The sequence below is a fragment of the Bicyclus anynana genome, chromosome 22 (assembly GCF_947172395.1).
Source record: "Bicyclus anynana chromosome 22, ilBicAnyn1.1, whole genome shotgun sequence".
NCBI lineage: Eukaryota > Metazoa > Arthropoda > Insecta > Lepidoptera > Nymphalidae > Bicyclus > Bicyclus anynana.
Window position 1 is genome coordinate 1,425,237 of NC_069104.1, and position 27,997 is coordinate 1,453,233.

The 27,997-nt window shown below is 37.7% G+C and overlaps 1 protein-coding gene across 4 annotated transcripts; it reads right to left on the minus strand.

The window, feature by feature from the left end:
* Positions 1–39: 39 nt before the first annotated feature.
* Positions 40–27,860, minus strand: LOC112043381 (C2 domain-containing protein 5). 4 transcript variants are annotated; one of them, XM_024078773.2, is made up of 23 exons: positions 27,769–27,860; positions 27,204–27,412; positions 24,578–24,728; positions 24,008–24,148; positions 22,937–23,097; positions 22,096–22,207; positions 21,476–21,542; positions 17,812–20,810; positions 17,203–17,349; positions 15,713–15,872; positions 14,537–14,622; positions 14,071–14,194; positions 13,330–13,421; positions 11,838–11,953; positions 11,152–11,277; positions 9,927–10,017; positions 8,553–8,671; positions 7,934–8,035; positions 7,222–7,362; positions 5,981–6,163; positions 4,188–4,343; positions 3,966–4,070; positions 40–3,096 (listed from the first exon to the last, which is right to left on the minus strand). In XM_024078773.2, exons 2-23 carry the CDS (start codon positions 27,381–27,383, stop codon positions 3,046–3,048), a joined length of 5,610 nt encoding a protein of 1,869 aa, XP_023934541.1. In that variant the 5' UTR covers positions 27,384–27,412; positions 27,769–27,860; the 3' UTR covers positions 40–3,045. The 4 variants fall into 4 exon arrangements, with proteins under 4 accessions (XP_023934541.1, XP_023934540.1, XP_023934542.1 ...); XM_024078772.2 differs by having other exon boundaries at positions 27,524–27,853; XM_024078774.2 differs by having other exon boundaries at positions 17,812–18,011; positions 19,557–20,810; positions 27,204–27,853.
* Positions 27,861–27,997: the final 137 nt, after the last annotated feature.

Sequence of the window (27,997 nt, forward strand, 5' to 3'; positions counted from 1 at the left end):
TTCTCACTGTCACCTGCAATTCGGGATACAAAAAACTACTTTAAAAAAATCAAGCTATATTAACAGTACGTTAGAAATAGTCAATCAGTTGAATTTTGATATATATCATCAAAAATCCATTTAATTAACCAGAGATAAACGTTTCAAAAATACATAATAAATAATATATAAACGCCAAAGCTCGTGGCACGCGCACTAAATATTCGTTGCACACACAATTATCATAATCTAAATTAACACATTTCAAACAATCTCGTTGTGTGTAAGAATTTTCACATTTAAAATAAATAAATAAATTAAACAAATAAAAGAACTGAAAAGAAAAAAAAAACAAGGTCAGTCCAGAAGTGTAGAAAGCAATTAGAAAACAGTCGTCTTGTTATTTTTTTTTAGTTTCACATATCTAAGAACACTTGGGTTATTGAGACAAATCTAACGATATCCTAATTACGTAAATCCGTTCAGTGGTTTGGAAGATATGAGGTCATAAAGAATATTACATACATACAAACATACAATACATACAAGATACGCGCGAAAAACATAACCCTTCTTGCAGTCGGGTAAAAAACCGACAAAAAAGGAGGTTCGCAATTCGACGCGTATGTTTGATTCTAATAATTAATTTTTGTTGAAAAGGTGATATTTTGAGGGTGGTATCATGACAAGAAAACCAGGATCTGACTATGGAATCCTGGGGAATTTGAGTTGTCGTCGACAATGACTGCCCATGACTGCACCTCACTACCAGCTTCTGCCCCGCGCGCACGATTTCACACCCACGCAGTCCTTCCCGCCCGTCGCCCGCATACCATGGGAGTATCATTAACGAATATAATGACGAATATAGCATCCGCAGTACTTTAATATCGTCACAACTATGTCGACCACATTAGATGTGTTAATTTAAATTATAATAACATGCAACGAAATGAACTATAAAGGCAAGAAATAGGCAAAAAGTGTGTTCAAAAAAACTACTATAGTAAAATCAATACTAAATTAAGTATACAAATAGAAAAAGCATTTGAAAATCAATTCCTACTTATATTTAGTCTTAACACGAAAATATTGCCCAGTAGAGGCATTTGTCATGTCTTTATAAATTATAATAATTATATAAACATCATCAAAATCGACACTTACATTATAAATAATGTACATAAGTACAAATAAATCATTACAGATATTTGTCATAAAAATAATACAATTTGACTTAGAACTCCATAGGCAGTTTTAAGTATTCATATTATAAGTATGTAATAAATAGTATATATTATACAGGATGTCCCGTAATTAATGGATAAAACGCAAATGGTGGATATACCACCTAATTATCTAAAACTAATTTGACTACTTTTTCAAAAATCCCTAGGGTGACCAAGTTATATTTTTTATTCGGATTTTTCAATATTTTCTGTCTTGAATCAGTTTTTTCAATACCGCTGAAGTTAAGATTTTAAAGATTTGGTTTTTTTGACCATTACGGATTAAATTACCAATGCACTTTAATACAATTTTTGTAAATAATGTTTTATTTGTTTTGTACATGAAGTTTTGAATGCAATAATTATTTATCTTTCATTAAGACGACCCGATTAAAAAAAAAGTCCAGTAAAAAGATGTATGGAGCTGAAATGTACCATTATGTTAAAAACTTATACACTTATCGAAGTTTATAAATTGGTATAAAACTTGTGTCTACTTTTTGTAGTTAAAAGGATGCCAGTAACAATGTAATAACAACAAAAAGGCAAACAAATAAAACATTTTAGAATTTAAACTATCGTGAGTGTTATTCATATTAATTGATTATGAAACACGGCTAAAACTCACGTGATATTACGTCGGAGTATCAGTTTGGATCGTGCCGCGATGCAAGAACCAGCTCATGACTAAGGGCCCCGTATGGGTTCGAAACTAGTCGGGCATACTCCGACGTAATATCACGTGAGTTTTAGCCGTGTTTCATAATCAATAAATAAAACATTATTTACAAAAATTGTATTAAAGTACATTGGTAATTTAATCCGTAATATTCAACAAACTCAGACCTTTAAAATCTTAATTCTAGCAGCTTACAGCATTGAAAAAACTGACTCAAGATAGAAATTTTTGAAGAACCCAAAAAACAAATATAACTTGGTCACTCTAGGGATTTTCAGAACATTATTATTCATATTAGTTTTAGATGCCGTATTTTTTTACCATTGTACCATTTACGTTTTAACCATTAATTACGGGACACCCTGTATAGTAGGTACGTTTAACGGGGCGAGGTAAAATACGTAAACAACCAGTAGGCTTAGCTTGCATCAACGACATGTGTCGTGGAGAGAAAAAGAGATATTGTCGACCAATAGCAGCAGAGTTAAAATATCACTTTCTTTTCAACGCGGAGATATTTTTGAAACCTCCCACCCCCTATCGTCTCCAAAGAGTAAAAAATATTTCGTAGGGTTAGGTGTACTATTCTATAAAAAGACCCTTAGGTCAGTTATGGATCTGCCAATGCATAAATGTTTAAAACATTTACCAAGTCGAGGTTACTACACATTTGTTTAATTCTTCAATAATAACTTAGAGGCCATTGGATCAGCTTCTGCCATTACACAGGAAGTAGCAAGACATTGTAATGGTCGCTATTGGTCGACATTAGTCTATCGATCGTCTCAAAAATTACTAAGTCACAAGTTACATGATATTGAGGCTTCCATTGTCTTGTGTACTAGCAGACATAGGTTCCCGTTCCTGTAGGAATATGGGGATAAAATATAGCCTATAGCATTCGGAGATAGAATAATCGTTACAGTAGTTTCAGAGCCTATTCAATGCAAACAAACAAACAATACAATCAAATTTTACCTCTTTATAATATTAGTTTAGATAATCAGTACGTATAGCGCCTACCCTAGTTAAAAACTTTATGCACGCCACCGTTTGCTCCTCTGTCACCATTCCCCGCTTGTACTACGCATACGAGGACTCGGTTATACGATTTATCTATACAAACATATTTTTATACAGTCAATATGATAAAATAATTTAGTACGTAATGTGAACCACGTCGCCGCCTACAGATAGAAGACACTGGCCCTGGAACAAGTATAAAATTGATTAAAGTACTTATCTATACCAATAAATACAAGTAAGTAAAAAAAGAAAGACAGAAAATAAAATAAAGGAAATGTCCCAAAATGGGCCTTTATTATTTAAAACTTACAAGCATTGTTTTTTTTACGGATAGATGATACAAGTTGCCATGTCTCCAAAAATTGAATTTTTGGAACCCGCATTAATTAGATAAATATTTTTTTGTTCCGCTCCCTTGTCTACAAATTAAACATAGACAATACAGTAAAAGTGTTCAAAATAGCTAATCAAAACACCTGGGTTTAAATTCATATCCGGTGTAAGCTGTCAATGTCATGTATAATTGTTAAATGTCAATAAAACACAAGTTAAAAAGAAACATTATAACGTAGACAGAGAAGTATTAAGCAAAAAAATCCTTAAAATGCTTTAAAAACGAACGCTAATACAAAAGAAAGAATTTTACAAATCAGTCCTGTAGTTTTTGAGTTTATGCGTTACACAAAAATACAAAATCTTACATCTTTATAATATTAGTGTAAATGTAGATTATATCAATGTTATATAATATGTTTTATTAATTAATTTAATAGAACTACGTATTAGCCCATTGGATATGACCTCTACCTTCGATTCAGAGGACGTAGGTTCGAATCCGAAACCTCTAACATTTTAGCTATGTACATTTAAAGAAATTTAATCACGTGTTTCAAACGGTGAAAAAAACATCGTGTGAAAACATGTATACCTGAGAATTTTCTTTATTATCTACGTGTGTAAAATCTACCAATTGGGTCAGCGTGGTGGGTTAACTTGACCCCTCTCATTCTGAGAGGGGACTCGTGCTCAACAGTGAGCTGATGGGTAGTCACCTGGTTCTTGTGTCCGTTGTGGTGCAGCAGCAGGTGCACGAGGTACAGAGACGTGAGCGCGTTGCCGCCCAGCGCCGCCGTGTACGCGCGCACTATCGCCAACACCTGATCACATATACACATATGTTATCTTTAAAGGGAAAATGACAGTCTTTTAAATTATATATATATTCAGATTATGCTAATAGTAAAGCAATTTTGTAGAAGTAACAGGTTACTTACCTCACAAGTGAAAGTGTGGAGGAACCCGCTGAGTCCTCCCAGCTCCCTCACCGCGGTGGTCTCCCTCACAAACAGCAGGCGCAAGGAGCACACGCGCCGCGCCACTTTCGTGCCCTCCACCGTACTCAGCGTCGTCAGGGAAACGCGACTGGCGGCCTGGAGGGAGGTTTTTATTTATTTATTTATACTTTATAGCACAAAACAAACACACATATATATATATATATATATATATATATAATAAAAATAGTATATTTATATATACTACATGTATAAATATAAAATATACATAATACATAATTATAATATATATATATATATAAACATAAATATACCTGAGTAATAATTATAAAGAAACTACGAATTACAACTATACAGGTAATATTTTTATAAACGACTTTTAAATGTTCCCAGTGTCTTTGAATTACGTATTTCATAAGGAAGACCATTCCAGAGAGTAATTGATGTACGTGTAAATGACTTATTATAGAACTTAGTGTGACTAGGAGGAACATGCAACCGACTGTTTGTACAACTTTTATTAAAGCTTTTATTAAAGTCAAAGTCAAAATTCATTTATTTCAATTAGGCTTAGTTTACAAGATGTTTTGAAAGGTCAAGATTATGTCATAATTTAATATAATGTTGGTAATAATAGTCGAAAACTTAAAACTAAAGTTACGAGGGTTCCAAACGCGCCATGGTCCGAGAAGAGCCCAAAACAAACTCAGCCAACTTTATTATTTTTTTTTGTTTATCAGCATTTTTACGAGGGAGGTTTTTATTATAAGGGTTGGTGGAACTACGGAACAGGGTAGTTGACTCATATCAAAGGACATGTCCCAATTTTGTATGGAGGCTGGGCCTTTATTCCGAGTGTTTTTTTTTAACTAAGCAGAACAAATTATTCTTTATCCTAAAAGAACATAAAATACAGGGTTTTGTAACCTGCATTTTTTTATTAATTAAATAAAATGTAATTTTTCATTAGCTGACAACATTAATTAAGAATTTTTATCATGACAACAAGCTTGTAACTCACACCCTGACAGATTGTCAGTGATCTTCGCGTAGTCGCGTTTGTTTATGGCGTTTCTAAACAATTTAAGGTTCTTTTTGTTACATGCTTCTCTGTCTACGATTTTATGTTTCTTTTTAACTTGTGTCATATTGACAACATGACAATATAACATGACATTTACAGCTTAAACTGAATATGAATTGAATTCCAGTTATTTTTATTGGCTGTTTTGAACACTATATTTTAATTTGTAGACAAGGAAGCGAAACAAAACAATATTTATTTAATATGGCTAATGGTTGCTGGCTCCTCAAATTCTGCAAATTAATTTTTAACACTTGATGTGCTAAAGGTATAAACGTCAAACTAATTATTAACTAATAATTTTGACAAACACTAAACCGTTTGGTTAACGGTTAGTGTTAACGTGACGTCATGAAACAGTTGAAATATAGACCATCTTGGCCGACAGGCGTTTTGGCTCGTATTGTCAAAAACATATATAAACATATAACTTAAAAACTAAAATTTTCATGTAATCACGTCTCGAAAAAATATGTAAAAATCTATCTATAGAACGATAATGAACTATTTAAGTCCATTTAAAAAAAAAGTGTCAACTAGCTTATTACATTGCCTCGATATTTTGTCTCGGCCCATGTCTGATGAGACAAAATATCGAAGCAATAAAATTGAATATGTTTGTCCCATTCGCTCACGACCTGTCAGAAACGCAATCTCTGAGCGGCCGGGCTACAGTAGTTGTACCTACCGGGCCACTGTTCTTCTCCTCCACAACTTCTGGGGGGGCCTTCACGAGCTGCTCCTCATCGAGAGCGAAGATGTCATCATCACCATCTACAGTAGCTTCTTTTTCAGCTCCATTGACGTGTTCCACTTTAGAAGGGTCATGTAGAGGGATCGCCGTACCTGATACTACTAGTTGTATTTCATCCTGGTGAGGAAAATCGTTGTTAACAACCCATATTCGGCTCACTGAGCACGAGTCTCCTCTCAGAATGAGAAGGGTTAAACTAATAGTCCACCACGCTGGCGCAATGCGGATTGGCAGACTTTACACACGTAAATAATTAAGAATTTTCTCATGTATGCAGGTTAGAGGTGCATGTTCCGGACCGGATTCGAACCTACGCCCTCCGAATCGAAGACAGAGGTCATTTCCACTAGGTTATCACGGATCTCGTACGTAAGGAAAATATGATTTAGAATTAAAGGTATTGTGAGTCCTATAATAAAGAGGAACTAATTCTGATATCAATATAAAGATAAAGGTTATGAGCTTGTTCATATTATGCGGAATACACACTAAGTTTGTAAACTATTAATTTTTTTTTTGTTTTTATTGTACAAAAAACAAAAAGTGTTATACAATTAGCTACATAAATAGCCATCCTCATAAACTAGACGTTTTTGTGAGAACGGCGAGTTCACCATTATGTTAAGTTATTATATCAAATAAACTTACCTATACACATTAGGGACACAATTAGGCACCATATTTTATAATGCCTAACTATGTCCCCTAGTGAAGTGCATCTGCGAACCCTCCACTAATAAAAGGCTCTTAGAATCACAAGTGTAAAAAATAAAGGGAAGGCTTTTCTACACATTTTAATCTTTTAAAATAGTAAAAAGCTTGATCAGAAAAAATCAGAAATAAATTATATAATTGTAATTTAATCCACCAATATTGAACTATTTTTAAACAACTTTAAAAAGGGAGGATTTTCTCAATTCATCGGAATCTTTTTTTTATGTATGTTCACCGATTATTCATATCGTTTTCAACAATAATTTTACAATCTCATTTATTTTGCAAACATCCAGACAATCTTTGTGTTTTTACATACAAATTAGTTAATATTGACCCTAATACAAAATACAAAATCTTTATTGGTTAAACACAACAATGGCCATTTCCAAGTCAAATATGATCGACCTCATTTTTATCAGATGAGTGATACTTTCTCAGAGTCCAGGGGGACCCCTCACCTCAGGCAGTTCCAAGTGGAAGGAGGGCGCCGCGAGGGCCGCTGGTTGCAACCTCCTCAACTTGTACGCAGCGCCGGTCAGCGCGCTCGCCACCAGCCTCTCTGCTCCAGACCCTTGGGATCCTAGACGTGCTCGCCACACCTGGAGTTGTTGATTGTACAGTTTTAATAATTACTCATTTAATTTTTAATTATAATTATCATAATCTATGGATCGTATTCATCAACATAAAAATCAATTTGAGTATCACGGAAATGGCAATACTTAAGAAAAAAGTGTGGATACATTTTTTGTAGAGAATCGGATGATCTACAATTTTAGTCTGAACAATTTTTGCTGTAAAACTCACCGTTTAGCTAAAAACGCGAAAAACCTATTTTTGCACCGCTCATTTCACAAGGAGGTTTGATGGACAGTGGACACTTTTCACAATTCATTTATAATAGTATTCTGAACATTCATACAAATTTTTAGCTCAATGAGAATTATTGTAATCTTCAAAGTCTTATTCGTCTGGATTACTTCTCGGATCAAGGCGCTTTTGGAACTATCGTAACTTTAATTTTAAGTTTTCGACCAATTATTATCACAATTACCTAATAATATTATTACCTGACGTTTCGAAAGTGCTTGTACACTAAGTCTAATTAAAATAAATGAACTTTGACTTAGACTTATGTGTATAGACTATAGAAAGTAACCAGAAACAGACCTGCATGAAGGCATGCGGCGGGGCGGCGCGCGCGGGTCGCAGCGCGCTCGTGAACACTTGCATGTGGTTGCGTCGCACGGCCAGCGCCTTCGCCGTCTCCACCTGGTGTATGTTTATATCACTTTGTATTTTAGGGTTCCGTAGTCAATCATCATCATCATCAACAACCTATATTCGGCTCACTGTTACGTACGAGTCTCCTGTTAGAATAAGAGCATCACGCTTGCCGAATACTGAGTGGCAGACTTCACACACGCGGAGAATTTAAAAAAATCTCACGTCTGCAGGTTTTCTCATAATGTTTTTCGTTTGACGATTGAGTCATGATATATTTATTTTTCTAAAAATGCATATAACAGAAAAGTTTGACGTGCATGCCCCGGACCGGATTCGAACCTTATTTTACCTTACCTTATTAGCCGATAGACGTCCTCTGCTGGACATAGGCCTCTTGCATGGATCTCCAAGCACAACAGCATAGTCAGCGACCAAGTCGCGGATCCGTAGGTCATCATTGAGATTCGAACCTACACCCTCCGAATCGAAGGCAGATGTCAAATCCACTGGGCTGTATTCTGTAGTAAATAAGGAAAACAGTACGAAAATCAAGGCGACTCACATCCTCCGCCTCGTCCAACTCCAGCACGCACGCGTCCTTGTCCGCGCACAGGTCCAGCGCGGGCGCCTCGTCGCCCTCCGCCTCGGGCAGCGCGCCGTTTGTGCTGTGCTCCTGGGACCCTGGCATATATCCAAACATCAATAGAACACTCAATAGCTCAACGGTAAGAGCGGTCGGACTCATCATCGAGGGGTGGTGGTTCGATCCCCGCCCCGTTGGTCTATTGTCATACCCACTGATAGCACAGTCTTTCCCGACTAGTTGGAGGGGAATGGGAAAATTGGTCATATTTAAAAGACATGGCAAATATTCTTTTTTTAAAAAAAATCTATAAGTGTATCGTCTATTCACTAGTGTATCTCATTGATTCCCAAAGTGGTCCAGGAGTCCATGGGACTCCACTCTACATCGGCGTGACAAAAAAATGGGGGTTCACAATTCATGAACAGGGTTCACGAAAACTATTCTGGCTTAATAATAGTTTCATACGTAATGGGGGTATTATTAAATAAGTAAGAATTGATTGGTTCTCTGTGCTGTGTTGGATGAAATCACTTGGTTGGACAATTACTTTTTTGACAGCCAATTAATGAATTAATTCTTACTTTTTTTGGAAAACTTTTTTTTTATTTGCAGTAGAAACTCTGCCGCAACATAGACATATCCAAAGACATTCCATAATTAAATGTAATTTTCACATTTTTTGTCAAGTTTTAGGAAATGCACAGGCACATAGTTCGAAGAGCCGATGGGAGTTGGGATTTTTTTTTTATTTGGATCACAAAAGTGGTTACAATCATGTTATAATATTAAATAACATAGAGTGATAAGTACGATTGCACCTTCTTGGTGTGACCACAGCGTTTTTATAATAAATGATCATGAACAACACTTGAATGACAACACTACACGAGACAACAATATAAATGCAAAAATCACCAATCTAATCCTTAATCACTAAGTAAACTTGATGAGTTTTTTAAAAGAGGTCAGAGGGATCCCGAAATGCTGCAATGCCAACTCCGCACCGAAAAGAGCAACATTGATCGACTCCTCACTAGCCATGACTCAATTGTCGGGTAGCAGAGCGTGGTAGATAATGTTCCTAACAGGTTCTGCGAAGTGTTGCTTGTTGTTGTTATAAGGGATTGTCTTACACTTAACTTTAGTCATGTCTGTCTGTCTGTCAAATCGCGATAAACTCGAAACTGCTGGACAGATTTACTTGCGGTTTTCCCCAATAGATAAGAATGATTCGTGAAGACGGTTTAGGTATGTAATTTTTAAAGTTTTTGGGTTAATTGGTAAAGTCAAGCCATAAACGCTGCCCAATTGAGATATTACCTTATTTTCTACTTTAACCTTGAAACTTACCCATGTCATAACCATTAGCTGCCTTGTTAGCTGTGAACGTGTCCCACAGAGCCTTCTGTATCTCTATCGCGTTCTTGTCATTCTCTGACGCCTGCAACAAAATGTTCTGTTATACATTCAACAGCGTAAAAGAAATCAACTGTACACGTCGCAGATAAATTCGCAAGACTTTTCTATTTTACACAAATTCCGCGGGAACAATGGATGTTTACCGAGAATTCTAAGGTCCAATTATTTCTATTCGAAAGTTTATCAGAATCTGTTTCGTGAGTTAGCCGTAAAAGGTACTCTTAACAGTCAGGCGAACTGTCGCATTTATGGATGGATGAACAATATGGGCCTTATTAGAAGGCTTAAAGTTTTAGTAGGAGTTTGCGTGATCGAATCAGGAATGAGGAGATCCGCAGACGAACCAAAATCAGTCAAAATCAGACTCAATGAGTCGCAAAGCTGAAGTGGCAATGGGCAGGCCACATAGTACGAAGAGCCGATGGATGTCGGGAAGTACTTGAATGGCGACCCCGCACCGTAAAGCGTAGTGTTGGTCGACCCCCCACTACGTGGACCAAGGATATCAAGCGGGTTGCAGGGAGCCGCTGGATGCTGGCGGCTCGAGACCGTTGTGCTTGGAGGTCAAAATTCATTTATTTCAAGTAGGCTCAGTTTACAAGCACTTTTGATACGTCAGTTGATTATTTGTAAAGATTCTACCACCGGTTCGGAAGGCAGGTTCTGCTGAGAAGAAACCGGCAAGAAACTCAACAGTTGCTCTTTTAAAAAAATCATACAATATTATACTTTAAAATTCATGACTACATTACAATTTTTTATAGTTTTACTTCCTGTGTGAAGGTGGAAGCTGATCCAATGGCATCCAAGGGCTTTTATGTCTAAGGAACTCATCAATGTTGTAGTAACCTCGACTAAGTAAATGTTTTTTAACACATTGCTTAAAGCTATGCATTGGCAGGTCCATCACAGTTCGAAGATCCGACAGACGTCGACCCCGCACCTACGTGGTCCGAGGATATTACGCGGGATGCAAGCGGCTCGAGACCGTTATGCTTGCAGGTCAATGTAGGCCTATGTCCAGCAGTGGACGTCTATCTATCTATATCTGATAAGGTAACGTAAGGACATTATGGATGGCTCGATGGATACTATGGATAGTTGTATGATACTAGGGATGTATTTCTCCACCAGTTGGATATATAAAGAGCCGCACCTTGATCCTGGGCGGCGCAGGCGGCGGCAGCGCGCCGAGCCGCACCGCCGTGCCGCTCGCCAGCGCCATGACGCACCGCTCGCCGATCGCGATCTGCGTCTCCAGCGAGAATATTGCGTTCGCGCCCTGAAACGTAACATTTATGTACTCTTTTTTTGACGCCCTCCGTGGCGCGGTGGTCCTGGGTTCGATCCCCGGCTGAGCAGATTGAGATTTTCTCAATTTGTCCAGGTCTGACTGGTGGGAAGCTTCGGTAGAGTGATAACTAGCCACGCTAGTTACCACCCTACCGGCGATTTAGCGTTCCGGTACGATGCCGTGTACAAACCGAAAGCAATGGTGTGGATTTTCATCCTCCTCCAAACTCTAACTAGTTTGGAGGAGGATGAAAATCCACCGTTTCCATCTTAGATTGCATCATCACATGCAATGTATTTAATTTATTGTTTTTTTTCTCTCTTTTCTTTGTATGATGTGTATTCTGAATAAACTTTTCTTTCTTTCTTTCTTTCATCACTTACCGTCAGGTGAGATTGTAGTCAAGGGCTAACTTGTAAAGAATATAAAAAACAAAATTGCGAAAATAAAACGAGAAAGGGGTGAAATAGAGGTTGAAAGTTTACATTGATTCCCACGCGGACGAGGTCACGGGCGTCCGCTAGTAAAGATAATATATAAACACTAGCCTGCATCCTCAGCTTGGCCAACAGCAGCTTGTGCAGCTCGTACTCGAGGAAGGGCAGCTGGTCGGACAGGTCGCGCGCGCCCGCCTCCGCGCCCACCGCCCGCCGGCAGCGCGCCGCTGGAAACAGAGCCTTATTACCATACACATACAGCGCATGACTTGACTAAGGGAGTAAAGCTGAGGCTAGCCTATTCGTACTTTTCTTAACGCATTGACCAGCTCAGAGCGGGGCACACGAGCGGTGCGACGCTGCAACGCAGCCTCAGACTAATTAGATAAAGACATTCTGCCTCGCAAGACATTATTTTTCTGTCAAAGTATATGATCTTATGCGATTATAAACACTGTCTCTATAGAATCGATGTTTCATAGTTTACAATCGTGTCCGTCGGTTAAAAACCTCCATAAAAATACAGTTTTGTATAGTTAAATGGTGTAAAAAACGAACAAAAACTGCTAGTTTAGTATAAGATATGTATGAAATGTAAGCTCGTTTTTCTTAGAAAATGGCAGAAAATTTTGTTCGTAAATTTGGGTGCGATACTAGTCCTTATGTATTTAGTCTGAGGTCGCAGCGACGCCGTAGCAGCGTTGGACAGTCTGTTAATCAAGTAAAGTTGTGACGCTGACAACTGAGCGGTGCCGCTCCGACGTCGCGACGCATTCACCCCTCCCCGCCTCGTCTCGGTGGTTGCAAGTCCGGTGCGGCGCCGGAGCGCATCGTGTGACATGCCAAAACAGACTTATCTTTTATTAAATTATATTAAACTAGCGGACGTCCGCGACTTCGTCCGCGTGAAACTCGATGTAAACTTTCAACTACCACTACCTTTTCCTGAATTTTATTTGCTATAAACCTCACCGAGCCCTAGACCTTTCCAACGAATGCAAAACCGTGGAAATCGGTTCGTGCGTTCTAGAATTATAGCGTCAGGAAGAAAACCCGACTTATTTTTATATAGTAGACTAGCGGACGCCCGCGACTTCGTCCGCGTGAAACTCGATGTAAACTTTCAACTACCCTACCCAACTCTACGCCTATCATACCCCTACCTTTTCCTGAATTTTCTTTGCTATAAACTTCACAGAGCCCTAGACCTTTCCAACGAATGCAAAACCGTGGAAATCGGTTCGTGCGTTCTGGAGTTATAGCGTCAGGAAGGAAAACCCGACTTATTTTTATATAGTAAAAAAGATTATCTTTTGTTAGAAATGCTTAAATTTTATTAATTAATATCGATATATTTTGAATCCTTATTCCATATACTCGTATCATACGAAATACAGTCTATATTAAAATTGATATGAGACCCTATTCTCTATGTGTGTAAAGTCTGCCAATCCGCATTGGGCCCGCATGGTGAACTATCAGCCTAATCCCTCACATTCTGAGAGGAGACTCGTGCTCACCAGTGAGTCGAATATGGGTTGATAATGATTGTTTGTTTCCTTGTTTTATAGTGTACAAATTAAATGTATAAATAAATACATACCAACGGCAGTGAGCGTGACTGCTTTGGCATACGAAGTCAGTCTGTTTGGTTTGGCGCACGTCGCTAGCAGCACCGACGGCACGCGGGCTCGTCTGGAAAACAGGTGTTTTACGTATAACTTCGCTGGTGGGAGGCTTCGGCCGTGGCTAGTTACCACCCTACCGACAAAGACGTACCGCCAAGCGATTTAGCGTTCCGGTACGATGCCGTGTAGAAACCGAAAGGGGTGTGGAATTTCATCCTCCTCCTAATAAGTTAGCCCGCTTCCATCTTAGATTACATCATCACTTACCAGGTGAGATTGTAGTCAAGGGCTAACTTGTAAAGAATAAAAAAAAAGCTTTCAACTTCACCACTTTAGGGGTTGAGTTTTAAAAATTTTTGAATCACATTACATTTCGTATATTTTTTATGATTTATGATCAAATTTTTACAATTTTTGCAACAAAAAGTATTCCTATAACCCTCTGCGTACTATGGTCTCAAATCGTGCCAAGTTTCATTTGAATTCCTTCAGTAGTTTTAGAGTGATGTTTTCTGTGCTGTCTCAGCGCTGTGGGGGCGCCCCCAGGGGATCGTTCACCCACTAAGTGCGTTTGAGAATTCGACACTCAACAGTTGAATGGTCCCCTGGAGGTGCTCCTGCAACATCTACGAATTCCACTATTAGAGAATGAAATGGGGATTTTAATGACATTTACCTCAAGATGGCAATTTTGGGACTTGGTGACTTATTCGTACCTGCATCCACCGCATGTAGCTAACTCCGCGCGGTACGGGCCCGCTCCGGGCGAGTAAGGCACATGCGCCACAGAGCACGGCTCCGCTTCACACTCGTCCAGGGCGTTTTTGGAGTCAGTTCGAACTACAACAAGAATTACAAAAGGGGATATGCATTTAATGTACTCATTAACATTATAACCGTCAGCTTTTCACAAATCTCGCGGATTCATTGATTTTTGCGAAATAAAAAGAAGCCTTGGTGTACATTCGAGCTATAGTCTATCTCAATTCCAAATTTCCGCGAATTCGGAAAGATAAAGATGTTTAACATCATAATCATCAGTTTTGCGTAAATCTCGCAATAACCATGGACTTTGATGATGATGATGACGATGATGATGACGATGATGATGATGATCATGATGACGTTGACGATGCTATGATGATGATGATGATGATGATGATGATGATAAATCACACTTACGCGCAGCAGGCTCGTCGAGCGTGAAGTCGCAGTCCAGGTTGATGACAGCCGCCGTGCCCGACGCTGACAGCACGCAAACGTCCTCACTGTGGAGAAATTAGATTATGAATACGTAATAGAAAAAGTTTTGAAACTCAAATGTATATTATAAATCGAATTAAAAAAAGTGTCATCATCATTATCAACCCATGTTCGGCTCACTGCTGAGCTCGAGGCCGATAGTCCACCACAATGGCCCAATGCGGATTGGCAGACTACACACACGCAGATAATTAAGAAAAATCTCTGGTATGTAGGTTTCCTCACGATGTTTTCCTTCACTGTTTGAGACACGTGATATTTAATTTCTTAAAATGCACACAACTGATAAGTTGGAGGTGCATGCCCCGGGACGGATTCGAACCCACACCCTCCGGAATCGGGGGCAGAGGTCATATCCACTGGGCTATTACCGTAATAAGTATCACATAATATGAATTGTACAATCGAGTGCTACAATCGCTAACTACGTACAGTGGCATACATTATTTTTTCTACGACTATTATAAAAAAATAAAAGAATTAACGAACCTTGGTAAATAATATATAATTTGCGTTGGACATGGCCTCCTCGATTATTGTCTCGGCATGGCCTTCTAGAACTGTCTCTTAAAAGGAAGCCTGAATTTTTGTAACCAATGACCACAGATTAATCAATAATAGGCAGATGAAGCGCACGGAACACGACGGTGTCGTAGCCCCACCAAATACAAAATTCATAAACGAATACATTCTCGAGTCAGTACGACACGAAGCGTCGTATCAGTAACTTTCAATATTATTTAAGAAAAATGGCGTCTTATATTTTTAAATAATTTAAAAAATGTTCACAAATACTAAATAAATAAATAAGTATTATTTTATAGGTAATTTATGATTATTATATTAATTTACGTAATTGTTGTTAATGTTAAATTTTGAAATACAAATTATGAAAAAAGTTTGTAAGGATGTCAAGGAGATGTGTGTCGTTTGTGACATGGTTTGAAGTTTTTAATTGAGTAGGTCACGAAATGGTAAGTAAAAATTATGACTTCATGATGATAATGATGATGATGATGATGATGATGATTGCTGTACGTACATACAAAGTCGTAATGATACAAAAAAAATAGAATGCTGAGCACGCGTACGCACCGCACGGCAGCGCGCTCGCTGTAGGCCAGCACGGCGGTGCAACGCAGCGCGCGCGCGTGCGCCCGCAGCTCCGTGCGCAGCTCCGCCCACCACGCCGCGCGCGCCGCGCTCTCGCCGCCCGCGTCCACCAGCTTCACCGAGCGCGCGCACACTGTGCCACCTGGAATTAAAGTACTAATATTATAAAGAGGTAACATTTGTGGTTTGTATGAGCCGTGGTAATGACAACTTAGGGAAAAGCCACACGGAGCGCTGTCGCTGCGGCGGCCCGCATATACGAGTAAATATCAATAATATATAATCGACGGCCGCGTGGCGCAGTGGGTAGTTACCCTGCTTTCTGCATCCACGGTCGTGGGTTCGATTCCCACAACTGGAAAATATTTGTGTGATGAGCATGGGTGTTTTCCAGTGTCTGTGTGTATTTATACATTATATAAGTATTTATATGTAGTATATAAATGTATATGAATATTATAATATCAACTATCTTAGTACTCATAACACAAACTACTCTGTATGCTTACTTTGGGGCTAGATAGTGATGTGTATTATTTAAGTATATTTATTTTTCTTATTTTTTTAATATGCCAGACGACGCGCTTCGGCGCCGCACCGAAGGCACACTTTCTGTCACGATGCCGTACACCACATATGTACAGCGATGCGGCAAATCCTCCGGCGCAGTGTCTCACCATACCGTGTGGTGAAACTCTCTCTCTTAGAAATTTAAGTGGTGAGAAATGTAGAAGACAAACGAAAACGAGGTACATCTCTAACAAAATGGTCAAATCTTCTCAAACAAACAGGTGCTACTACGGTACTCGATGGAGGAGCATTGTTTATTGAAAGATGACTCCAAGGTGGTCACGATCCTCAGTCATGTGGAACTAAGGTGAATATCGTATGCAATATTTTATCCCCGTATTCTCACGGGAACGGAAACAGCGTGGGTGAATACGCGGGGCGTTATATAGAGTATATGACTATGCATTGTATGTATTCTGTATGGTCCCGTAGTCAACAAGGAACCCTTACAGTTCAGAGACTATTACTACTAGAAAGCTGTGATTCAGAATAAAATCTTCAAAAATATTTTTAGGGTACCTCTCCTACATGTAAAGTGACAATATTTTTTTTTTTCATCTGGTCATAGCGGGGGCCATCAGTATTTTTGTACATTATTATGGGTTTAAAGTGCTAATATAATTTGCGGAACCCTACACTACAATACTATCTTATCCTAATAACTACGAGTATGCGTTATATTAAACAGCCGTGATAGCCCAGTGGATATGACCACTGCCTCAGATTCCGGAGGATCCTGTTACTTCTACAAAATTGGTTTACTATTAGCATACTCCTAATTTATATACAATTCAAAAAACGGTCATCATCCCTAATATACTCAGAGGCATATTATAGAACATGTTCAACACAACACAACTCTCTGGAAGAAGTTAAAACCAAAAAGGTCAGCTATAACTCACCAATATGAACAATGAACCCCGGTGGGTACTCCGTCATGGTCAAAAAGGGGTACTCCAACATTTCAAGGTTATTGCTGTTCATCGAAGGCCTCAGTATGGCTCCACCACCGCTGCCTATTACACCTCCTGACGCATTTAGAGAGCTGCCTGTAATTGACACAAAAGTTTATTGAAACTAAATTCAATACATTTAAAACACATTGTATGAGACTGAAAAAACACATGCTACAGTAAAAGTGGACTGGAGAAAAATTAAAAAAAAAAATTGTTACGAAGCCGTTTACCTTCCCTTAAGAAGTTATTATGTCAGATATAGTCAAATTATTGAAGAATTATACTTTGTTTCTTTCAATTACAAGTTACATCAATAATTTTATCTGAACAATAAATTTTAAATAAGTCAGAAAACGATACCAAAGTTTATTATAGAAGGATGAAGAATGTTTATAATTTCAAAACAAAAAGTCCAAGATAACTGAAGTCTAAGATATAAACCTTTTCATTGCAATGGTATTTCAAAAGATGTTTGACAATAAAACCAAATCCTTTGAGAAATAATTTAATGCCTACTAAAATCACTAAAACATCTAATATACAATCTATATTTACCTTTAGGGGTAACACTGAGATCTGAATCCGAAGATCTTCTATGTATACCCAACGGAGTAGACGACGAATTCAACGAAGCGTTCTGCACCGTGACGCTCCCCACTGGCTCCTTCCCACCATACGACTCGTGCCTCGCGTGCCTCGGCGACCCTTTGTCCTTGTCGCACCTGTCCCGCTCCCTATCCCGCTCTCGCTCGCTCCTGTCAACACCGCACGCTGCATGCGAGTTACACACGCTAACACTGTTAGTATCAACTCCATCAACGTCAACATCTACGCCCTCACTTCTTACTACACTGTTAGTATCAACCCCATCAACATCTATGCTCTGAGTTCTATCTACACTTTCCGGCAGCGATGGAATGGTCTCTAAGGGTGAACCACTAAGTATGGGATGGAAATGTTGCAACATTGGCGCATGGGTTAATTTGCATGGAGCGATTGCATTTGGATCTAACTCCTTGGACATATTTGGCGAAACCGTGTCGTCTGTGTGGATACTATCCTGGCGTACTAGTTTCTTCTCCTTCTTTTCGTTTACTTTGTGAGATTTATCAGAGCCCTTGGATTTGTGCTCTGTTTGTAATTTTACATCTTTAGGTAGTTCGGTGTTTTGTGTTTTTATATCTTTTATTTCATCTGATTTCTTAGCTTCAGTTTTATTCACAACAGCCTCAGAATTCTCTACCAATGCAAAATCTTCGGTCTCAGATTTTGTATTTTTGGCGTCTTTGAAAAATTCTTTATCTTTAGATATGGCAGCGTCAGGTGTCGTGGGCATCAAGATTGATTGCACTTTGTCAATTAACATTGTTTCCATAGCAGAATGTATTAGACCTTTTGATTCTTTTACTTCTCTTTCCAATTTGTATTTAGTTTGTGCTGCTTTAGAATTACATTTAGGTTTTGAAATTTTATCTTTGTCTAGTTGTTCACTGACGTTATCAAAAAATCCCTTTTCAGCACTTTTTACAGGATCAGGAGTTGTTGGCAACAATAACGATTCTACGGTATCAATTAACACTGTTTCTAAGGCAGAATGAACTAACCCTTTAGATTCAATTTCCGTTCCCTGAACTTTCTCTAACTTTTCATTGACGTCATCAAAAAATTTCCTATCTTTATCTCTAATTATAATAGAATCTGGGCTTGTTGGTACCAACAAAGATTCTACTTTATCCATTAATATAGTCTCCATTGCAGTATGAACAAGGCCATCAGGTTTCAATTTTGGATGTTCTCTCTTAAAGGATTTTTGCTCGTGAAAATGGTCATCTCTACTGAAAGATGGACCGCTTAATGATGACCTTGACACTGGTTCTGATCCAATATACATAAATGCCTTAGACATAACGTGCTCATCGCTCTTATGAAGATGGTTCATGGAGGTAAAACCTTTTCTATCTAAACTAAGCAAATCTGTATAGGATAAGAAGGGGGAACCTAAAACCGTGTCACTGGGAGCCTTAGATGTAACATCGGAAGCGGATCCAGGTTGGCTCATAGCAGCTTTAGGATCGATGTGTTTTTTCTTAGGTAACAAAGAATAGTGCGATAAACTTTTTATCATGCTGTTCTTCGAAATTTTTGAAAGGTGTCGTTTGATTTTTTTCGAGGAGCGATATATGAAACTTTTCTTTTCTACGGGAGAAGACGGTGCACTTATACTTTTTGATGCCTTTTTATGTGCAAAAGGATTATGAAGTTTGATTGAATGAGAATTATTTGACTTAATTGGTACACACGTTGAGGCGGTTCCAGTGAGTAAGGACTGAGCATTGACATCTTGTTTTTCAACATTTCTATGGTCTTTTCCGGAAATAAAAGTTTTGTCATTATCATTTTCAGAATCTTTCAAGTATTGATTAATCGATTTTTCATAATTCGTATCTTCATGTATCGGCATTTCCATAGACGCTCGTTTTCTTTCCATTTCCATAAAGTTTGCATTGCCAAGTACAGATTGAATTACAGAACTTGTAGTGTCCATTTGTTCTTGATCGCTTTTCATGTCATAACTTTCGTCGTCCTCGTCAGAAGATGAATAAACTTCCGAACTGTCATGCGAAAGTGCAGACGAAACAGAACCGTAAAAATCTTCATCTCCTGGCAATTTCAGAAAATTTTCATTTCTAGAAACCATTGGACTTGTTGGACAAGACTCGGATATCTTTCTTTCCCTTGGAACGGTTTCGTTGCTCATAATATTCTCCAAAGAACCACAATGTATTTCTGGTATACTTTTCCTGTCATGTTCGGGCACATTTCCTGCACCTGACTGTGGGCGAGTTCTATCATCATCAGAAATCGTCACATTCGGCTCAGATTCACTGGTTCTTCTCAAAGTAGAACCAGGAGAATTCTCAGAGTCCTGACTTTCTGTGATACAAGCCAGGCTAGTATGAGCATGTATTACTGAACGAGCGAGTATAGACGCCATACCGACACCGTCGTCTTCTGTGATTTCTGTTATTATCTTTGGCATTTTGAGTTTCTTCATCTTTTTAATCTCCTTTTTGATATCTGATATAGAAATCCGCGATGTGTCGGATGAAGTAGATTTAATAGATATTTGATCGTCCTGTATGTCAGACTTAGACGAACGTTTATTAAACTTTTTGGAAAATAAATTCTCTTTTATCTTCCTGATTGTTTTTAAAGGATTAATTGACTCTGGTGGTTCGGGTCTGTTTAGTAATTTGTCGAGGTCTATTTGGTCTTCGGAAAGATGTCTCAGGCTTCTTGTTGCAACGTAATTGTCCTGGTATATAGACAGATCTCCGGTGTAACTCTTTGAAGGAGTTGTAGGTTTCGTTTGACCTTCGAGGCTTTTCTCATCTTCATCAAAAGTATCTGGGTCATCCAAGAGCAAAGGAGCTTGAGGATTTAAAATGCCAACGATTTTCATCAACTCCTCCGGATGAGACAGATAATATTCATGCAAATCCGTGACACTCTCCTCGTCTGTCGCCAAAATGTCCAAGCATTTTTTTAATTGTCTAGCATTTTAGTATTTTTAAGGGAATGACAGTGGCAGAGCAACAACACAAACCATGCAAAACATAAAATCATGAGTATATTTAGTTAAACTTTTATAATTTTTGTGTTATAATAAATAAAATAATAGACAACATCAAATTCGTCAGTATTGATTAAAATAAATGGCTAAATATTGTATAACTTGTAGAAAAAACGATACGATATCACAGAGAGGATAAAACTTTATCGGGACATGGAAATCAACAACGGCCAGCGCTTATCACTAGACTGTCAATTTAGAAATCATAAATCATTTTCAGTCACAGAAAATTAGAAATCATAAATCATTTTTAGACATCATAATACATCAAACTAGCAAATTTTATCATTGAAAATATTCACTATTAAATTCATATTTTTGGCTTTGCTGTAGACAGCCTATGAATTAAAATTTAAAATATCCAAATTTATTCTTTTCTTATCAGCAAAATCGTATAAAACCCTAAACATTTAATAACGAAATTTCGACAAATATATTTGATAATATTATAAATATCATTTGAGCTTAGAGCTTTTAACATGTAGACAAATTGTTGCAAATAAAACTGCTTTTATAATATAGGAGGAAAATTCTACTATCTATATAGGAGGAAAATTTCAGAAATAACATATTTTTTATACTCACTGTTGCGTGCAAGTAATATTTAAAGGCACGCTTGGCGTAGGTAGCGGAGTGATGCTGACTGCGGTACCTTTAGAAACGTTTTGCCTTTAGTTTGTGTTTAAATTTAATAATCTGTGGAACTTATAGTAATTTAACCAAAGTAATGTATTAAGTACTTCCCAAAAACCATCAATAAAAATTATTACGGATTATTAAGAAGTTGTTGGAACGCATAAGAACCTTATGCGTCGAAGAACAACTTAAGCCGGTCGGTCCCTGTTATTATTATCCTTAACAATTACACAACAACAACACCAACAACATTAGTGCCCATTAAAAGAGTCAAGTGATTTAGCTTAACGGTACGATGTCATGTAGAAACCGGAATGTGTTAATGTTCATCCTACTCCTAACAAGTTGGCCCGCTTCCATCTTAGACTGCATCATCACTTACCAGAAAAAACTGTGTGAGGAAACCTGCATCACTGAGAATTTTCTTAATTCTTTACATTTTTGAAGTCTGCCAATTCGCATTGGGCCAGCGTGGTGGACTAACCTTAACCCTTTCATTCTGAGAGGAGACTCGTGTTCAACAGTGAGTTCGAATATGGGTCGTTAATGATGATGGTGAGAGTACTAACCTATGGCGCGCGCAACTACACCCGCTTCGCCCTCCAAGTCGAAGTCCTGTTGGTAGCCGACCACGGCGTTGGCTCCTAGCTCGGCCGCCTTAAGACCCACTAAGCGTTGGACCTAAGAACAACAATGACAAATTAATTTTGAAAATTCGGTAAGAAATTCAATATTTCACATATCCCTCAGGAACCATGGATTGTTTGAGAAAGTAGCCTGTGTGAATTCAGGGTATCGCATCACACTAATATTATAAAGGCGAAAGTTTGTGTGTAAGTGTGTACTTGTGTGTAAGTATGTTTATTCCTCTTTTAAGCTGCGGTTACTGAAGCGATTTGGCTGAAATTTGGAATGGAAATAGATTTTACTCTGGATTAACACATAGACTACTTTCATCCCGGAAAAATTCATGGTTCCCGCGGGATTTGTGAAAAACTAAATTCCACGCGGACGAATTCACGGGCGTCCGCTAGTAATTTATATATGTCACCGTAAAATTGTAAATACCGTTAGTTTATAATCTATCTCGCGAGATTGTGAACTGTCGATAGACTGTGAACTCCATACATAGTCCTAAAAACTGGAATTTAAATGGCTCAGATACCAATAATTAAGTTAGACTACTACAGGCATTCACAGCACTGCAGAGTCTGGTTAAAAACTCAAGGTAAAAGATTAAACTATACTTAAATCTAAGAGAATTTGCGAAGAATTTACAGTGATAAATAAAATGTCAAATTAAGAAAATTTAGCAAAAATACAATGATAATAAAAATAATTAAAATGTCAAAATCAAGAAAATTTACAACGGGTTCAGGAGCTACGAAAGAAACAATGTAAATACTTCACCTGGTTGCTAAGGTTAATGAAGGCGACCTGCCTTGCCTCGTTGGAGGCGCGCGGAGTCCTGATCTTGTCTATCCACTGGTACTCGGGGTCGTCGTTCACTATCAGCTCCTCGACGAAGCCGTGAATGGCCGTCGCTCTGTACCCGGGGGGAATCATTGGACCTTGGGACAAACACATTACTGGCATATACATATAATAATGATCAAGAAACAAGATAATCAATATCCATACTACGATTTAATGATTATTTATTGTTATACTAGTGGACCCGGTCAAGCTTCGCTTTGACTTATGTGCACTTCTTCCCTATCCCTACTCTACACTACTCTACCCCTACCATACCCTACCCCTTGACTCTTAAACGTTTGTATGGGAAATAGAAAAGGGTTGTTTTTATGGTTTTCCCGGCAATTATTCTAATTTTTCTCACCTTTTAAACCTTCCCCATACCTCCACGAACATTTGAAGACCAAGATAAGATAAATCCGTTCAGCCGTTCTCGAGTTTTAGTGAGACTAACGAACAGCAATTCATTTTTATATATATAGATTACATAGGGGCGGAATAACGGCTTGGCCATTGAAGCCCTTATTTCGCCCTTACATTTTTATTTTATATTTTCCAAACAATAATAAATACTTATTAATTCAACCACTACTGCTCTGTGAAAAGTACACAACCAATGTACTTTGTTGTGTACATTGCTATTCTATTTTCAAAAGACATGTCCTTGGATGTGGTAGGAAAGTGACAGCACAAAAGACATTTGTGTGTGTAAACTAAAGGAATGCCTTAGGTTTAGTACTGCCTTCAAACTGATCAGTAAGTAGAACGAAATATTATGTTATCGCCTTTTATTTTAGTCTGTACACTCAACGGTAAAAGGGCTGGATTCATAGTCGAGAGGTGTTGGTTCGATTCCCAACTGTTGAACTATTGTCGTACCCACTTCTAACATAGTCTATGCCGACTAATTGGAGGGCAACGGGTATATTAGTCATATTTAAAAAGATATGGCAAATATTCTTTTAAAAAAAAAGTAAGAAGCACCACGAGGTACAAGTAACTCACAGTGAAAGAACTGCACTCCGCAGCTGGAGGTCTTGTACTTGTTGAAGTCAGAGAACAGCTCCACCTTCACGATGACGTTGAGCTCGCCGCGGATGCCGTGCATCGTGTCGAACACGGGGATCCAGCCCGACATCACCGCGCCTGCAAACAAATAGTTAACCGTCATCTTATCAGCCTATAGCTTTGCAAATTCGTTCGTAACAGTCCCGATGGTCCGCGCGGGCCGGGAGGGTGGTAGCGATGCCCCGCGCAATCCCCTCCGCCTCCCCGTCGCCTTGCCAAGCTATACATATATCAGTGTGATTTTTTGTTTTTGCTATCATCTAACTTATATCTCTGGAATGAAGTATATTAGCGTTATGATCTTTGGTCAATAGTAAAGATTTGTTTTTTGCTTCTCTAGTTATTCTCTCATCCTGTGGCTACCTGACCCCAGGCCAGCAGCGGAGCGAGGCTGATGACCACATTGACGATCGCGTCGTTCGCGGAGTACGTGTGGTGGTCACTTCCGGGCGCAGTTGCAGAGACTATAAGACATCTAATGCACATGGTTGTAATGGGCAAGTTCACCTCCAGGAGGGCCGGCCGTATTGTTCGCCTCCCGGGCCAGCAGCGGCGCGAGGCTGATGACCACCTTGCCGATCGCGTCATTCGCTGAGTACGTGTCGTGGTCCATGAGCCGCAACTGCAAGGGTTCATCTTGCAGCTCCGATTCGTCAACCTTTAAAGAAAGGGAGTCATAATTATAAAGCTAGTTTATTGGCCTAGTAGGCCGGCCAGGCCAGGCATACAGGATATGAAGATGGAGAGAAGATAGGAATGAGAATGGTAATGGGCGAAGAAAGGGACTATTCATACTCATTTGCCACAAGTAGATTAAAGGAGAATGCAAGGAAGAATACTTTAAAATGTAAATAAAACAGAATTATAACAACAAGCAAGCAAATTGCAAACTGGATGGGATCACTGTACCCTTCTATAGCACTGTAGCTACTCGTATATACATCAGTAGAGCACAAGAGAACTCAATGTAATGAAAAGAAAAGAAGAGGTACACATATATGCTAAGATGTCCTATACTAAAGGGTATTCTAAAAATATTATCATCAACTAAGTAACAGGTTTTCTATCTAAATGATATAATTGTACTTCGTTATCTACCTATATTTGGCTCACTGCTGAGCTTGAGTCTCTTCTCAGAATGAGAGGGGTCAAGCCTTAGTCCATCACGCTGGCCCAATATGGATTGGCAGACTTCACACACACAGAGAATTAAGAAAATTCTATGGTATGCAGGTTTCCAAGATAAATCCTGCACTGTTTGAGACATGTACTATTTAATTACTTAAAATGCACAAACTGAAAGGTTAGAGGTGCATGCCCTGGCCCGAATTCAAATCCATACCCCCCAGAATTGGAGGCAGAGGTCATATCCACTTAATGATATGATAAAATTTTAATATTAAATAAAATAAATTTTTATTATGACCACTTTTAATACCAGTACTAGTATCTTTATAATGTTTATAATAGTTAATCAATGTTGTAGATTAGAAAAAAAGTACTTTTCAGAAAAGGGTATTCAAATAAATCCTATTAGATCATCCCTATTACTCAACCTGTATATAAACAAACAAATGGTATAGTAGACAGTGGCTAGACAGAGAGTATTTATAGCTTGCCTGCTCAGAATTATGAACTTGAAATTCAGCCAAATGATGAAGTTATGATAACAACAGAATTTTGTTAAAATTAAACTATGCAACAGTTTTTGGTATTGAATATTTGTTTACTGTTTACAAAACTGTTTGAATTTATTAAAATTCTTTTTTTTTTGGAAAAAATATTTACTATTATAAATATTTTTAAGAACCATGTATTATGTAGCTTGTGCTAGCAGAGAGTTCTATAATATTCTGAAGGGAGGGGACACAAGACTTTTTGGTTTTGAGTTAAGTTCAATATATACCTAATTATAATTAAATTATAATCTATACTATTATTATAAAGCTGAAGAGTTTGTTTGTTTGATTGAACACGCTAATCTCAGGAACTACTGGTCAGATTTGAAAAATACTTTCAGTGATAGATATTTTATTGAGGAAGGCTATAGGCTATATTGATTGTATTTTCAATAAATCTACGGATCCTTCCTGAAACTCCAATAATGTAACCCAAGGTGTACAAAAGTTATGTTTACATGGCGTGTGCTGCAAAAACTATTGATGTTACAATAAAATAATGTACTACAACTTTGCAGAACACATCATTTTCTACAAAAAATGTTGCAACAGCATATATCTATCTACTATATTTTAGCAGATATAGTACCTTTTGTACTTTAATAAATTATTTAAATCATATACTAAGTTTATATCATTATTTACACAACTAAACATAAATCCTTATCAAAGTGAATTACTTAATAATCAAGAGGATATTATAGAGACATGATTTGCCTTTTACAGTATGTTATTCAGTATTTTTATATACTCATACTTGAAAGCCCTGGTATTGGATTTTGCAAGTATGTTTCACCTTTAGTTGAAAGCAACAATGTTTTATATTGTAGATATGTTACGTTCTTACAAAATCTCCGCAAAAGTGATCCGAATTTAGCTACTCCACTGAATGCACATATGTAACTTTGTGTTTAGTTACATTGTACTTATATTTAAGTATTTATAGTTTTTACACTTCCTGAACACACAAGTTAATATTGTAGACAATATTTATACTAAAGCCATACTCGAGGAATACTGTTTACCAACAAACAAATTAAAAATGAGGGCACAAATCGCTAGTCATTTCACATCTAATAATAATTATAATTAACTTGTTCGTAAATTAATGAAAATAAATGTGATTAGTAAGCTTAAAACGATTAGATATAGCTAATATATTTTAAATAATAAATAATATTTTATAATAAAAATACATAATTTAAAATAAAAACGTTTTGAAATAACATGCATTTTCTACCCTCAGTTCTAATTTGTTTGTATGTAAACAGTACTCCTCAAGTATGGCTTTAGTATATGTGTTATTTGTTTAAATATCTTTCATTATTTAGTAAGCGACTAAATGAAATTAAGACAAATATGCACATATGTTCGCCTCAGTTATGATGAGCTAGTGCCCTATATCTAGTATGTTAAATATAGTTAGTCAGAAGGGTCTACAAAAATAATCATACCTCAAATCTGTACCACTCAGTGCTGTTCCATTGGGGGTTCAACGACTTCCGGCACACATCTGTCTTGTGTGTGACACCACCGAATTTTATCTCAACAAAAGCGTCCGTAGTATCACTTGCTCTGTCCATTACGGGCAAATTACGCCCAGCTAATACCTTAACCTTTATTTTTCCAGGCATTTTTGTTTATTAACACCTTAGAACACTAACTACAACAATAAATAAACACACCCCGTTCACATTATCGAACGTTAGAGATAAAATTAACACATACTTTGTGTAAAAGTTCTAATCACAAAATATAACAAACTTTGTATTACCGAGATAAATATTTGTCAGCGTTGTATCTATCAATTGTTACTTGTTTTTATAATGACACCTTAAACCGGGAATACGATACTGTTTCATGTTTTGCTATTTAAAACTTCTAAATCTAAAGGTTAAATTGTAGGACCCACGATAGGATATCGTTTGTTTTAGAACGCTGCTCATTTACGTGCGTATTGGATTTTACACAAGTCACAATCATATCACCTTTGCTAGAAAGAAAACTAGGTGTACCTACGTAAATTTCAGCAATGTTTATTTATAGAATTGAAGATTTTAAAAATATTTCTGAAATGCAATGGCAAACGACATTTACATTTACAATGGGGTTGGCAACTGTCAAGTGTCAAAGTGACGTTTTGTTAAAGGTGAGGCAAAGAGTATAATAAGTATATAGGTGAGGTGAGACCCAGTATAAGTGTATTATCTATGGGTGAGACCCTTTGACACTTAAAGAGACCATTCTA

Excerpts from the sequence above, each read along its gene's own strand:
- LOC112043381 (XM_024078773.2), bottom strand. The coding sequence starts at position 27,383 with ATGCCTGGAAAAATAAAGGTTAAGGTATTAGCTGGGCGTAATTTGCCC. Across the intron at positions 24,729-27,203 it reads CTGAGTGGTACAGATTTGAG|GTTGACGAATCGGAGCTGCA; the intron begins GTATGATTATTT and ends CTTTCTTTAAAG. Across the intron at positions 11,278-11,837 it reads TGGCCAAGCTGAGGATGCAG|GGCGCGAACGCAATATTCTC; the intron begins GCTAGTGTTTAT and ends GTTACGTTTCAG.